Here is a 12504-nt window from a genome sequence, read left to right as displayed (position 1 = left end):
CCCATGCTGAGTCTTCCTCAATAACTCGTATTCATCAATGTGCCTACTCATTCTGTCCTTGATAATGGTTTCTACCAACTTTCCCGGTATTGAAGTCAGACTGACTGGCCTGTAGTTTCCCGGATCTCCTATGTAACCCTTTTAAAAGATGGGGGTGACATTTGCTACCTTCCAGTCCTCAGGAACGGAGGCAGATTTCAATGAAAGATTACATATTTTTGTCAGAAGATCCACAAGTTCAACTTTGAGTTCTTTCAGAACTCTTGGATGTATGCCATCCGGACCTGGTGACTTATTAGTTTTCAATTTGTCTATCAGTTGTAGGACCTCCTCTCTTGTCAACTCAATCTGACTCAGGTCTTTCAACACCCCTTCCAATATAAGTGGTTCTGGAGCAGGCAAACACTTCTCATCTTCCACAGTGAAGACGGAGGCAAAAAATGCATTCAGTTTCTCAGCCATTTCCCTATCCTCCTTCAGTAATCCTTTGACCCCTTGGTCATCCAAGGGTCCCACTGCTTCCCTGGCTGGTTTCCTGCTTCTAATATATTTGAAGAAATTTTTATTGTGTTTTTTGCAATATGCTCCTCATAGTCCTTTTTTGCCTGCCTGATCACAGTCTTGCATTTGATTTGCCACTGCCTGTGTTCCCTTTTATTAATCTCACTTGGACTAGATTTCCACCGCTTAATGGAGTCCTTCTTACCTTTTACAGCTTCCATTACTTTGTTTGTTAACCATGCAGGCCTTCTCTTATACCTGTTTGTTCCTTTCCTAACTTGTGGTATATATTTTATCTGAGCTTCTAGGATTGTAGTTTTAAATAGCCTCCAAGCTTCCCCAAGGGTTTTGACTGTATTTACCTTTCCTTTCAGTTTCCTCTTCACATGCCTCCTCATCTCAGAGAATTTACCCCTTTTAAAGTTAAACGTGGTTGTGCTGGTCTTTTGGGGCAACTCTCTATTTATACAAATGGTGAAATCAATAACTTTATGGTCACTGCTCCCAAGCGGTGCGATCACTTTTACATCTCTCACCAAGTCTTGGGCATTACTTAGGACCAAATTCAGGATCGCCTCACCCCTGGTAGGTTCAGAGACCATCTGCTCCATAGCTCAGTCATTGAGAGCATCTAGAAACTCAATCTCTTTCTCTCGACCAGACCCAATCAATCTGCGGGTAGTTAAAATCACCTATGATGACACCGTTTTTACGTCTAGCCACTATCTTTAAGCCTTCCATCATATTATAGTCATCCTCTATCTTTTGATTTGGTGAGCGATAAACTCCCATAGTTAAATTTCCTTTTGGACCCTCTATTTCAACCCAAAGCATTTCCAGTCTTACTGGACCGTATGCCCTTTCTGACATACAGAGCCACCCCACCTCCAACCCTTCCCTCCCTATCCTTCCGATATAACTTATATCCAGCAATCACCGTGTCCCACTAATTCTCCTCATTCCACCAAATTTCTGAAATTCCCACCATGTCTGTTTTCTCCCAACAATAAGCATTCCAACTCACCAATTTTACTTTGAACACTTCTAGCATTTGTGTACAAACATCTATAATTTCCCAGGCAAGCTAGGCCCGCCACCTTCCTCCTGCCGCCTCGAGACTCTGGCACGCGGTCCATTTTGTTTGTCACCATCTCAGTGGACAACTCTGATCCATTACCCAGTAGAAAAGTAACAGCTAACCCTTCATCTCTTTGAGATGAGTCCTCCTGAACCAGAGACATTTCATCTCCTGTCAGCTTTCCCCCAAGATTTAGTTTAAAAACTGCTCTGCCACTTTTTGATTTTAAGCGCCAGCAGCCTGGTTCCATCCAGGGACAAGTGGAGACCGTCTTTTTTGTACAGCTCCCACTTGTTCCAGAAAGCATCCCAGTGTCTAACAAACTTAAACCCTTCCTCCTCCTTACACCATCGTCTCATCCACACATTGAGACTTCTAATTTGTGCCTGTCTCTCCAGCCCTGCATGTGGAACAGGTAGCACTTCTGAGAAGCCTACCTTGGAGGTCCTGGCCTTAAGTCTCCCGCCTAGCAGCCTAAATTTTTCCTCCAGGACCTCACGACTGCATTTCCCCACATCGTTGGTGCCAACATGCACCACAACCACTGGCTCCTCCCCAGCACTATCTATCAGCCTATCTACTACACTCATAATGTCTGCTACCTTTGCACCAGGCAGGCAAGTCACCATACGGTCAGTATGTGGTTTTGCCACCCATCTGTCTACTTGCCTAAGGATCAAATCACCAACTACCAAGGCCCCCCCTCTCTCCCTGCCCAGGGATGGTTCCTTGGTGTGAAAGGATTCCCGCTCACCAACTGAAGAAGAGGTCCCTTCTGAGGGCGCATTTCCATTATCCTCAGCCCGGTGCCATGTTCCGTCTCAACCCTCATGCTCCCTGGCAGCAATGGGGCTGCCACGTTCAGAGAGGGGCTCATCTAACACGTCCCCGAGAGTCTTCTCTGAGTGCCTAACTGACTGTCTCTGCTTCTCCAGGTCAGTCACCTCAGCCTCAAGGGTACGAACTCGTTCCCTGAGGACCAGGAGCTCCTTGCATCGAGCACACACCCAAGACTTCTGTCCTGTGGGCAGATAGTCATACATGTGACACTCAATGCAAAACATTGGCAAGTCCCCACCCCCCTGCTGGCATTCTACCTTTATGATAGCTTTTTAAAAATATACAGTCCCCTTTTAAACCCTGTTTATGTGGCTCCCCGTCTGGAGAGTCTACTTACCTTATTGGGAACAGAAGGAATCTGGGTTCCTTTTCCTTACACAACCCCCAGGTTAAGAGCCACAGGCCAAGAGCCCTTTAGCTCTCGCTCTGGCAAGGCGCAGCTTAATAATGCAAAGAGGGTGGGGAACACAGCCACTTCTAATCAATCAGCAACAATCACCTTCAATCACCTTCACCTTCAGCCCTTCACACAAACTCAGAAGTTTTCAGCAACTCCCTCAGCTGCTAAGCCACAAACCTCACACTTGTAGCACTTCTCTGCTCTATCCCAGAGCTCTCTGCAATTACATAAGCAGTTACACCAGGTTCCCGAGTGTGGTGTCCGTAGGTGCCATGACACCTTCCCTGGTACAGACCAGGTGTTTTCAGAAAATGGATGGGGCAAGGTGGGGCTCTTGTCCAGCATGGCTTCTGACTGGCCATGGGAGATGTGATCAAATCATGTTACTTAAGTGGCAGCTGCCACAGTGCAACCACAGTGTTAGTTTTATTCACTCTCACTCTCCTCTTTCCCAGTATACTTTGAAGTACCCATCTTCTCCTCTACACTTGGACTTCCTTTGTGTGTGTGAGGCTTTGCCCCCTACAGCAGCCATTTTGTGCTTGCACCCTCCACCATGTGACAGAATTCCAAAGGTGCTCACAAGCTTAAAAAGGCTGAGGACCCCTAAGTTATACCTTCCCAAGGCCACTGACTTCAGCAAACTTAGAAGGGTATAATTCTGCTTTCGATGGCTCTGTCAGCATCTTATTTAATTAATGTTATCCTCATTAGGATGTTTACTTGTAAGAATGCCTTAATAAAATTGATTAATTTGGCAAGGGGATTTCACACATCCCTAGACTGCCACTGAATTCTGCCAGAAGTGAATCAGGAATGGATTTGGCTGGCCAGGTTTGGATAAGATGACTGAAGGGCATATTATGAGACATGAAGGCATGCTACTGAAAACTGCAGCCCTGCGTTAAGGCCACCTTGTTGCATTTCTCTATCTAACAACCAATTGCGTTCAGCAAGTGCAGAGAAATACTCAGGATAATAGCATCAGAGTATAAGATAAATTGTACTCCATTCTTTTAATATTCTTGGGATTTTGCTATTTTATTTTAGGATTCTGTGCAGAAGGAAAGAGAAGCAGGACAAAAAATAGTTTCAATAAAACAAATTCCAACACAGAGCCAGGCTCTCTCCTACCCTTCAACTGATGAACTTGGGACTTTTATGCCATAGCCCTGAGATTTCAGGAACTGCTTGCTCACATTCTCTGTTCATTTCATTTCAGTCAGTTAGACTCTAAACAGCTTTGGTGTGCTGCCATTAATTCTTGGGAAACACCAACTCCAAGAAGACTTGATATGTTGTCCAGCCCTAGGCCAGAAGTGAGTGTTTATAAAACGAGGTTTGGCTTTCTGATCAAATGTTTTTTTTTTAAAGTACTGATCAAACAGAGCATGTCTCAAATTAGAACTGGATGATTACTCTTTGCTGTTATTATACCAAGGCAATATTGTCCCATGCCTCATAAGGATTTATAGAATTTAGGAACCCCCTGGCCCAGTAGGACATGCTGCAAGAGATACCGGAGCAGCTCTGGAGCCAGGCATGTAGCTGAAGCTGAAAGAGCTGGCATGTCCAGAGAAACTACCCATGCAATACAGGACAAGTCCTACTGCTGGACAGAGTTGGCAGCCAGACCAGAGACCTAGCTAATTGTAGGAGAAACTGAGCAGCCAGCAACTAGGCCCATTGCCAGCTGCAAACTTCAGGTGATGCCTAGCCAAAATCCCAGTGCATGTGTTGACTGGGTGCCTTTGATTTACCACTCCCAGCTGGAATCTGGCTAGGATTCATGCTGTAATGAAAGGGAGTCCACTTGGAAGAGCATCCCGGCTCTCAAATCCACCACGTCAAAAAATAAATGGTTTCACCATGTTGGTCACCTTTGAGTTCAACAGTAGAATTCAAAACTATTCAAATTTCGCCTGCCCAGAGCCATCATATACCAAAAAGCTTGGTACCCCAACAAGATAACAGTTATTATTTTTAATAATTATTTCTATCCGTGAACACAGCATGCTTCCAGAGTAGTAAAAAGACCAGACATATCTCAGAGAAATTATAATTTAAATTAAGTCAGGGGAAAGAGAAGGGAAAGTAGCCAGGGATGAATGCAGCTTCAGGTAAGGATCATGAAGAAGAAGAAGAATTGCAGATTTATACCCCGCCATTCTCTCTGAATCAGAGACTCATAGCGGCTTACAATCTCCTATATCTTCTCCCCCCACAACAGACACACTGTGAGGTGGGTGGGGCTGAGACGGCTCTCACAGCAGCTGCCCTTTCAAGGACAACCTCTGCAAAAGCTAATGGCTAACCCAAGGCCATTCCAGCAGGTGCAAGTGGAGGAGTTGGGAATCAAACCCGGTTCTTCCAGATAAGAGTCCACGCACTTAACCACTACACCAAACTGGCTCTCAGAGGGGTTCTCAGAAAAGGCGAGTTTGGAAGTGGGGTTTCACAAAAGTAGGAGAGGTGGCAACCTGCATGTCTCCCATATTAGGAAATTCCAAGCATAAAAGAGGCAGCAATATCCATTTAAAGGGTGAGGAGCCATTTAAGTAGCTGACAGTGCAAACTTAACCAAAGATACATCCTTCTAAGCCCAGGATTTAGAATGGTCTATAGTTAGGATTGCTCCATCAGGTGGTTGTTAATCTAGCTCATTAACTAGTCAACAGGCAACGCACACGGACCCCATAACCAGCTATTTTGTGCTGCTGAAAAGATTCCTGTCCAGACAGGACGTCCCCCAAAAAATTCACAGTAAGTTAGGGACATTATTGCTGTCACTTGGCTTACCCACTCTTAAATTAGGATATGCCCACACAGATGCTGCTCTCAGTTGACTCAACGGACACCTTTAGCATTCAGCCATACATTGTGCAGGGCAGCTGAAAGCGCTTTAGCTACCATTCAGAGCATCAAAAGACCAATCTAGAGCTTACTGCCACATCTTGACAGTCTATATTAATTCACATTTCTCTTCCTGCTGAAATCCGCCCCCCCCTTTTGGCTTGATCCGCTTTGTGAAGGCTTTTTTGGCACTTGGCAAGTCACAATTTGGATACATGTTGAAGCCTTCACATGATGGGGTCAATCATTATACCACTAACTGGCATAAAACTTGTGTCTTTGTGGTGTCCTGCATCTTTACTTCTTAGGCTGAAAATAACAAGAAAGCTCTTGGGGGAGGGGGTTTTCTGAGTTATAAGGTGAGGCTAGTTTCTGCCCAACAACACAGACAAAATGGCAGGCAAGTATACTAGCATCAGACATGGGCTCAGCCATTATCCTTGGCCCTCCCATCCCCATGCTTCAGGCCGGCTGCCCACTTTTTTATTTTTAAAAGTGCTATATGAATGTTCATACACATGACTTTTAATCTGTCACCTTAACAGATATTTTTAAGTGTGAAACTGTACCAGGGACTGACAGTGTGCTGGTGATATCATGGAGGCCTGCCCAATCAGTGCCATGCGCATCCACCTTCTTTTAGGGTTGCCAAATCCCCTGTGTTCTGGAGTGGGGGACTTTCGCATGCACGCGAAGTGCACATGCAATGCAATGACATCACTCGGAAGTGATGTCATCATGCTGCCGATGTTGCCCATGGCCGCTCTAGGAGTTTCTTGGGAAAATCTATGGTTTTCCCAGACATTCTAGCCATTTGAGAGGGAAAACTCTATGGTACCTATTGTACACACTTCTGGGTGACGCCATTATGCCGGCGATGTAGGAGGAGCTTCCCCCCACTGGTCCAATGTGGGCTGGCAGGTTGGGAACCTCCTGGGCAGGAGAACCCCTGCTCAGACTGGGGGCTTGGCAGCCCTAACCTTCTTTAGGAAACCTGCAGCAAAATGTGCATCAATATGTCAGGTAGGGGCACCTCTCTGTGTATACAAGAAGGGCTTGGTAAGAACCTGAATGAAATGTTGTAAATATCCACATGTTCTACACAAAGATCATAAAGATATGTGTTGCCCTCAAACAGTATTGAACACTTCCTCAAGATGACCTGCAACCACTTCCTTGACCACAGCTGGCCCTGAGCTATTTTGCAGGTCAATTAACAAACACAGTCAAGCATCACCCACCCATGAGCACAGCAACTAGAACCAGCCACTTACTGAGAATGACTGTCTCATTGATTCGGAAGCTGCAGAGGACTCTGTCGACATTGCGGGCATGCCGGAATCCATTTCCTGTGACGACTACCTGGAATGATTCTGAAACCCAAGAAAAATAATTCTCAATACTTACAATGAAGGTACCATATTTTTATTTGTACACTTTAAATCAGGGTCAGGGCCGGTGCGTGGGAGTAGGCAAAGGAGGCAGTTGCCTAAGGCGACACCTGGCCTAGGGGGCACCACTGGGTCCCCCCTCCCTGACGCATGACTCTGGCTCCTGACCACTGTCACCTGTCCTCTCCTATCACCAAACTGCCCTCAACAAAGCCAAGCCACCCCCCTCTCCCCGATGTATGACTTTGCCTCCCACCTCATCCTGTCCTGCCACCCTCCTTCCTAACATGGCCGGCAAGCACTTATTCTCACAATTTTTTTATAACATCACTCTTTTTTTGAAAAATTAAAAATCAGTAAATTAAAAATGTGAATAGTTTCAAGTTTGGCGCTCTTCAATTTCCCTATATTTTTTAATAATGGGATAAAGGGATAAAGTGGCATGATGAAGATTTCCTTCCATTTATAGTGATCTTGCACATTGGTACAAAAATTCTGGAATAGAGTTCATAAAGAACTAGAGGGTATTCTAGTATTGTGGTTTTGATTCAGTGCTGAAGATTTATGTGTTAGGTGACTTCCTAGCTAGGATAGGAAAGAATCAGAGGATTCTCTTATAGCAACTGCTTATTGCAGCCAGGATGACCTTAGCTCAGAAGGGGAAGCAGCAATTTATTTTGTCATTGAGGCAACAGTTAAATAAAGTCTGGTATGTATGGACTATGAATAAATTAAAACTGATAAATATATATGGACACCAAAAATCATGGTCACCTTTAAAATTTGTAAGATATTTGATTTCCATTTGCTAAATACTGAAGTGTCACAGTCTATGCTGTAAAGTGTGAAAACAGATATTGTATTTAGAGACCAATAAGCCTTCTGTTTGAGTTATTGTGAAGGCTATAAAACATGTTTAAATAACTTCTATATTGGATTTAGGAGACTATAATATAATGATTTAATGATGTGAGGATTGGTTTATAATCTAATCTAATCTTATATTTCACATAGTTCACTGAGTCAGGAGTTTATGCATTATTAAATATAGTATGTTTATCTCACTGACTTCTGTGTTTGAGATGTATCATAGGCATGTATTATAGAAAACAGCTTGGTATTCTATTTACTGTAAAGCAAAATAATATCTTTATTAAAAAGTAAAAAGCCATGCAAAACTGTGGTCTCCAACACACTTCAAATCTCAGAAAGAAAAGGTTTAAACTGACATTACAGACCTGGAAAACACTTAAAAACATTTATACTGATGTTCTGCTTTTTCTCTATAGATCAATAAATTATGCAATAATTGTTTTTCTCTCTTTTGCCTTCCATTTTTCATTCCTGCTAATTCAGTAATTTGTGACATTTGCATCACATGCCAAACTTTAGCAATCTCCTCTTTTTAAAACCGGGCTTTCTCCCAGCTAACCTCCCCACTCCTTTTTTTTGTTTTTTGTTTTTTGCAAATGCAGTTTTAGCAGTGATCTGCAGGTCAAAGATTGTCTTTCAACAGAATCTTATCTAATATATGCCTTGTGAAACCATGATGGATCATAACATAATTAGCTGCTAGTTTCTGTAAAAACTTGGCTTAATATTCCTGCATTTTAAGAGGTTTCCACACATATAGATTAAGTCCATGAGAAGATAATTACATCTCCTGCATTTGTATTTATTGCCTTTATCTATTTTGTTCAACCTATGAGAAGTAAGGCATAACATCTTAGAGAAAGTGTTAGTGAAAATAAATGCAAATCTTATTAAGAGATTTTAAAGCAATTCATTGATGGAGAATGTCAATGTGGTGTAGAGGTTAGAGACTCAGATTAGCATTTAGGACATCTGGGTTTAAATACCCACACTACCAGGAAGCTTGCTGGATAAACTTGGGCTAATCATATTTTCTCTTAGCTTAACCCTACCTCACAGGGTTGTTGTGAGGATAAAATGAGGGAAGGGTGAGCTGCTTAGAGGACAGATAGAATAAAAATGAGATTTTTTTCCAAGTGCCTTCTCTCGTAGATTTTTAAATTTATTTTTGCATATTTTGCAAAGCAGTCCCAGATGCTATGCAGCTGTTATACAGCTTTAATTTTTTAAGTTTGCAAATCTGAATTTTATAATGCACACTCATTTCTGCTCATCTTTATTTGCATAATTCGCAAGAAGTTCATGTTACGTTTACTTTCCTGCTCTTCTGCCTAGAATCCTAGAGATCCGAGGGGTTTTTGTCCAGTTGAGAGGGGACCCAGTTTCTTGCTTTGAAGTTTTAAAAGGTAGCACAGCCTGCATGGGGGGGGGGGCAGTTCCCTCTCTATTTGCAATGATATAGACCAGGGGTCACGTAGTAGAAAAAGAGATGCCGGAGCTCATTATCACAACTCATTTGCATAATTTACTTGCATATGCCACACACCCCTGACATCACCAGAAGGTGTCCTAAATTATATCAGCTCAGCATCTACCTTAAAATGCTTCTTGAATTATAATTGTCATAACAAAACCTTACTCCCATCATACTTTTTACATTATTTTCTCCTATGTGGCAACAGTGGCATGATGAAGATTTCCATCTGTCTGCTTTATACGTTTTGGCTGTTTTTGCATTTTTTGTGGGGGAAAATTTTAGAAAGTTTGAGTTCAGCAAAATTCTCACAGGGGGTTTGAACAATGGAGCCCAGAAGCAAGAATTTGGGGGTTGGGGAGAGAAAGAAAGAGCACCATAAAATTTAGAGGTTCCGGAGCTCTGCTCCTGTGAGCTCCTGCCCAAAATGAGGCCTGATACAGACATTTTAAAAGATACAAACCTCCAAACCAACCCAGTAGAGTGGTGGGCTGAGGTGTTCCCCTCCCAAAAAAAATGCTTTTTCATGGACTGAAATGCACAAAGCCCTGAACATTTCAGCACTTGAAAAGGTACAACAAGAAGAGAATTGGATTGGGCCCTTGCAGAATTTTTAAAGCCTTTTAAAATGGTGACAGTGTCCAAGGATTGAACCCCTGGCTGCCATTACATCTAGTTTGGCCCTGAATCTTCCTACTGCTTGGGAAGAGTAAAACAATATAGAAGCAGACAGAATCCAGTGATCAGCTTGCCTCACTTAAGACCATACATCAATACTGGGCCTTCTGGCTGCAGCTCTACAGATCCAAGAGGACTGCCTGACACTGAAAGAAACATCACCGGAAAAAAGACAGATTAAAAGCTCTCAAGAAAACTTTCATGAGCAAGACTAACAAATGCAATCCTAAAAACACTTGATGGGAGCAAGCCCTGAACAGATATGCTTCTGAACAGGCATGCTTAGAATTGTTCTCCACACTTTCTGTTCTTGAATGCATATAATTAAACATATTGAAATAAACAGGCAATCAGGAGACAGGGGGTTATCACTTTAAACATCTTTTGCAGTGAAAGTGACCCCACTTTCTGCTGAATCAACAGTTTCCCTGGCACTTAACAGACGCCACCCACTCATTGCCTCTCTTAGCACACGCCTCAGGGGGCTGCTGCTCTGTAGCTGTGCAAAGAATACAAGTTGACTCAGGAATCTGGGCTTTGCTCCAAGCCTCAATTTCTTTTGTCCTAGAAGGATCAGCTTCACACCATCCCGGCAAATCCATCCCTGAAGGCCGGTGAGCTCATTCAAGGAAGCATGCAAAGTAACAGGAAAGTGGAACGTGCTCCATCAACAGAGGCAAGCAGGGGGGAAAAGCACCGGGTCTATGTCTGTGTCTGTGCAAGTTTTGTAGAGATTTGAGTGCCCTTCTAGGACAACTGGTTTGGGGAAGTGATTGCCAATGCTTCAAGGTAGAAGCCCCTTCAGAACTCTTCTAGCCAGAGAACTGGGTGACCAGAAGGTGCCAATCACTTCTAGTTCCATCCTATATAAACCCAGTTGCTCCCCAGGGCCTTACAGGCACTTATACAGAGAAGCAATTTAGATGCTCCCGAGTTCCTCCCAGACTATCCCTCACTCTGCCAATGCACTTGAGTACACTGCAGTAACCAGTGTTCCCTCCAAGCTTCCAGCTCAGATTTTTGTCTTAGCTCAGGAAAAATGGCCCCAAAGCAAACTTATGCAGTAGCTCACAAAGCAGAATTTTTGCTCACAAGGCTCCACAGCTTAGAGGGAGTATTGGTAGTAACCAACACTGCTTTGCAGTAATTGCTTGACAGTAAAGCTCTGCGTGCATGTTGAAACTTCTCAAAAGCATAGTGCAATTGCTGGACCAGCACCAAAAAAACAGCCAATGAAACTGAGTCATGCACACATGCGTAGCGCAGCCCTTGATTTCTCTGTACTTGGTGTTTGACAAAGGAGGCTTCAAGATTAAGCAGAAGCCTGTATCAGAAAAGGGACAGGTTCCCAGGCAGGCAGAGATATCTTGTTGAAACACCAGGCAATAGGTGATGTGAAAGGTCTCTGCTTGAGAACCTGGAGAGCTGCTGTCAGTCTGAGTAGACAATACTGACTTTCATGGACGGATGGTCTGATTCAGAATAAGGCAGCTTCATGTGTGTGTGTGCCTGATCCTATTCAGGATGAAGGAGCAGTTCTCAAGCCTTAACAGGATCAGGATCCCCACTCAGGGCAACAGGAAGGGTGGGGCAACCAAGCATCCTTAGACCCCTCCAGAAACCAGCTCATGCTCTTGGGACAGTGCTGGTGCTGACCCTCCAGGCTCTTCACTGCCTCCCAGGTTCCTAATCCTTTGGACAGCTCCCTGTGCTGATCCATGCTCAGTCACCAGGCCCCCATCCCTGCTCCTGGACAGATGGACTGACAGCTCTTGCTGGGTTGGAAACAGGACACTATGGGAATCTTGTGACCTGCAGAATTATGCATGACCCATTAATGTTTGTAAGTCATCACCTGATGTTCAATTAAATCTGACCATTTGAAAATGCAGTTCAGTATTTGAAGAGGTGTATGGGGTGGACGAGATTGTGTGGTCATGCCAAACTGTAAGCCCCATCAAGATTGGGCTCTCATAGCATTTTTCAGATGGTCACATACTTCCCTGAAATGATGGCAGCAACATGGGTCAAATGCACAGCCACTGTAATGTTTAGTTGGGACCTCAGTTTCATCTTGCCACTCCAGAAGGTACTGATATGTTTAAAGAAGCCCTGACAAAAGAACCAGAAGGTGAGACATCAAGACCTACCTACAATCTGCAGGCCATGGAGATCCCTTTTTTTCCTCCAAAGCAAAAATGGTCCCAGTGTTTTTGTACCAGAAGCTCAATGGTATAATTGCACTGAATTCAGTGTACTAAGCGGGATGAAAGCAATTCCACCAAGCTGGGCAAGACAAAGTCATTAGAAGGCAATTTCCTTTTCTATTTCCATGAAACCTTTCTCCTCTTGGTCTTTATTTTTTATTTACTTCATTTATACCCCACCTTTCTCCCCAGTGGCTTTCTCCAGAGTT

General features: G+C 43.7%; 1 protein-coding gene across 1 annotated transcript in view; it reads right to left on the bottom strand.

Moving 5' to 3' along the window:
• ANTXR1 (ANTXR cell adhesion molecule 1) overlaps nt 1-12504 on the bottom strand; it is a 168673-nt gene that overhangs the window by 102908 nt on the left and 53261 nt on the right. The window contains exon 10 of the mRNA XM_060251262.1: nt 6947-7045. Within this exon, the coding sequence (XP_060107245.1) occupies nt 6947-7045 (99 nt within the window). The remainder of the gene's footprint in view (nt 1-6946; nt 7046-12504) is intronic.

The sequence above is a fragment of the Heteronotia binoei genome, chromosome 12, assembly GCF_032191835.1.
Source record: "Heteronotia binoei isolate CCM8104 ecotype False Entrance Well chromosome 12, APGP_CSIRO_Hbin_v1, whole genome shotgun sequence".
Lineage (NCBI taxonomy): Eukaryota > Metazoa > Chordata > Lepidosauria > Squamata > Gekkonidae > Heteronotia > Heteronotia binoei.
The sequence above is the reverse complement of the archived record's forward strand: the minus strand, read 5'-3'. Positions and strand labels throughout refer to the sequence as shown.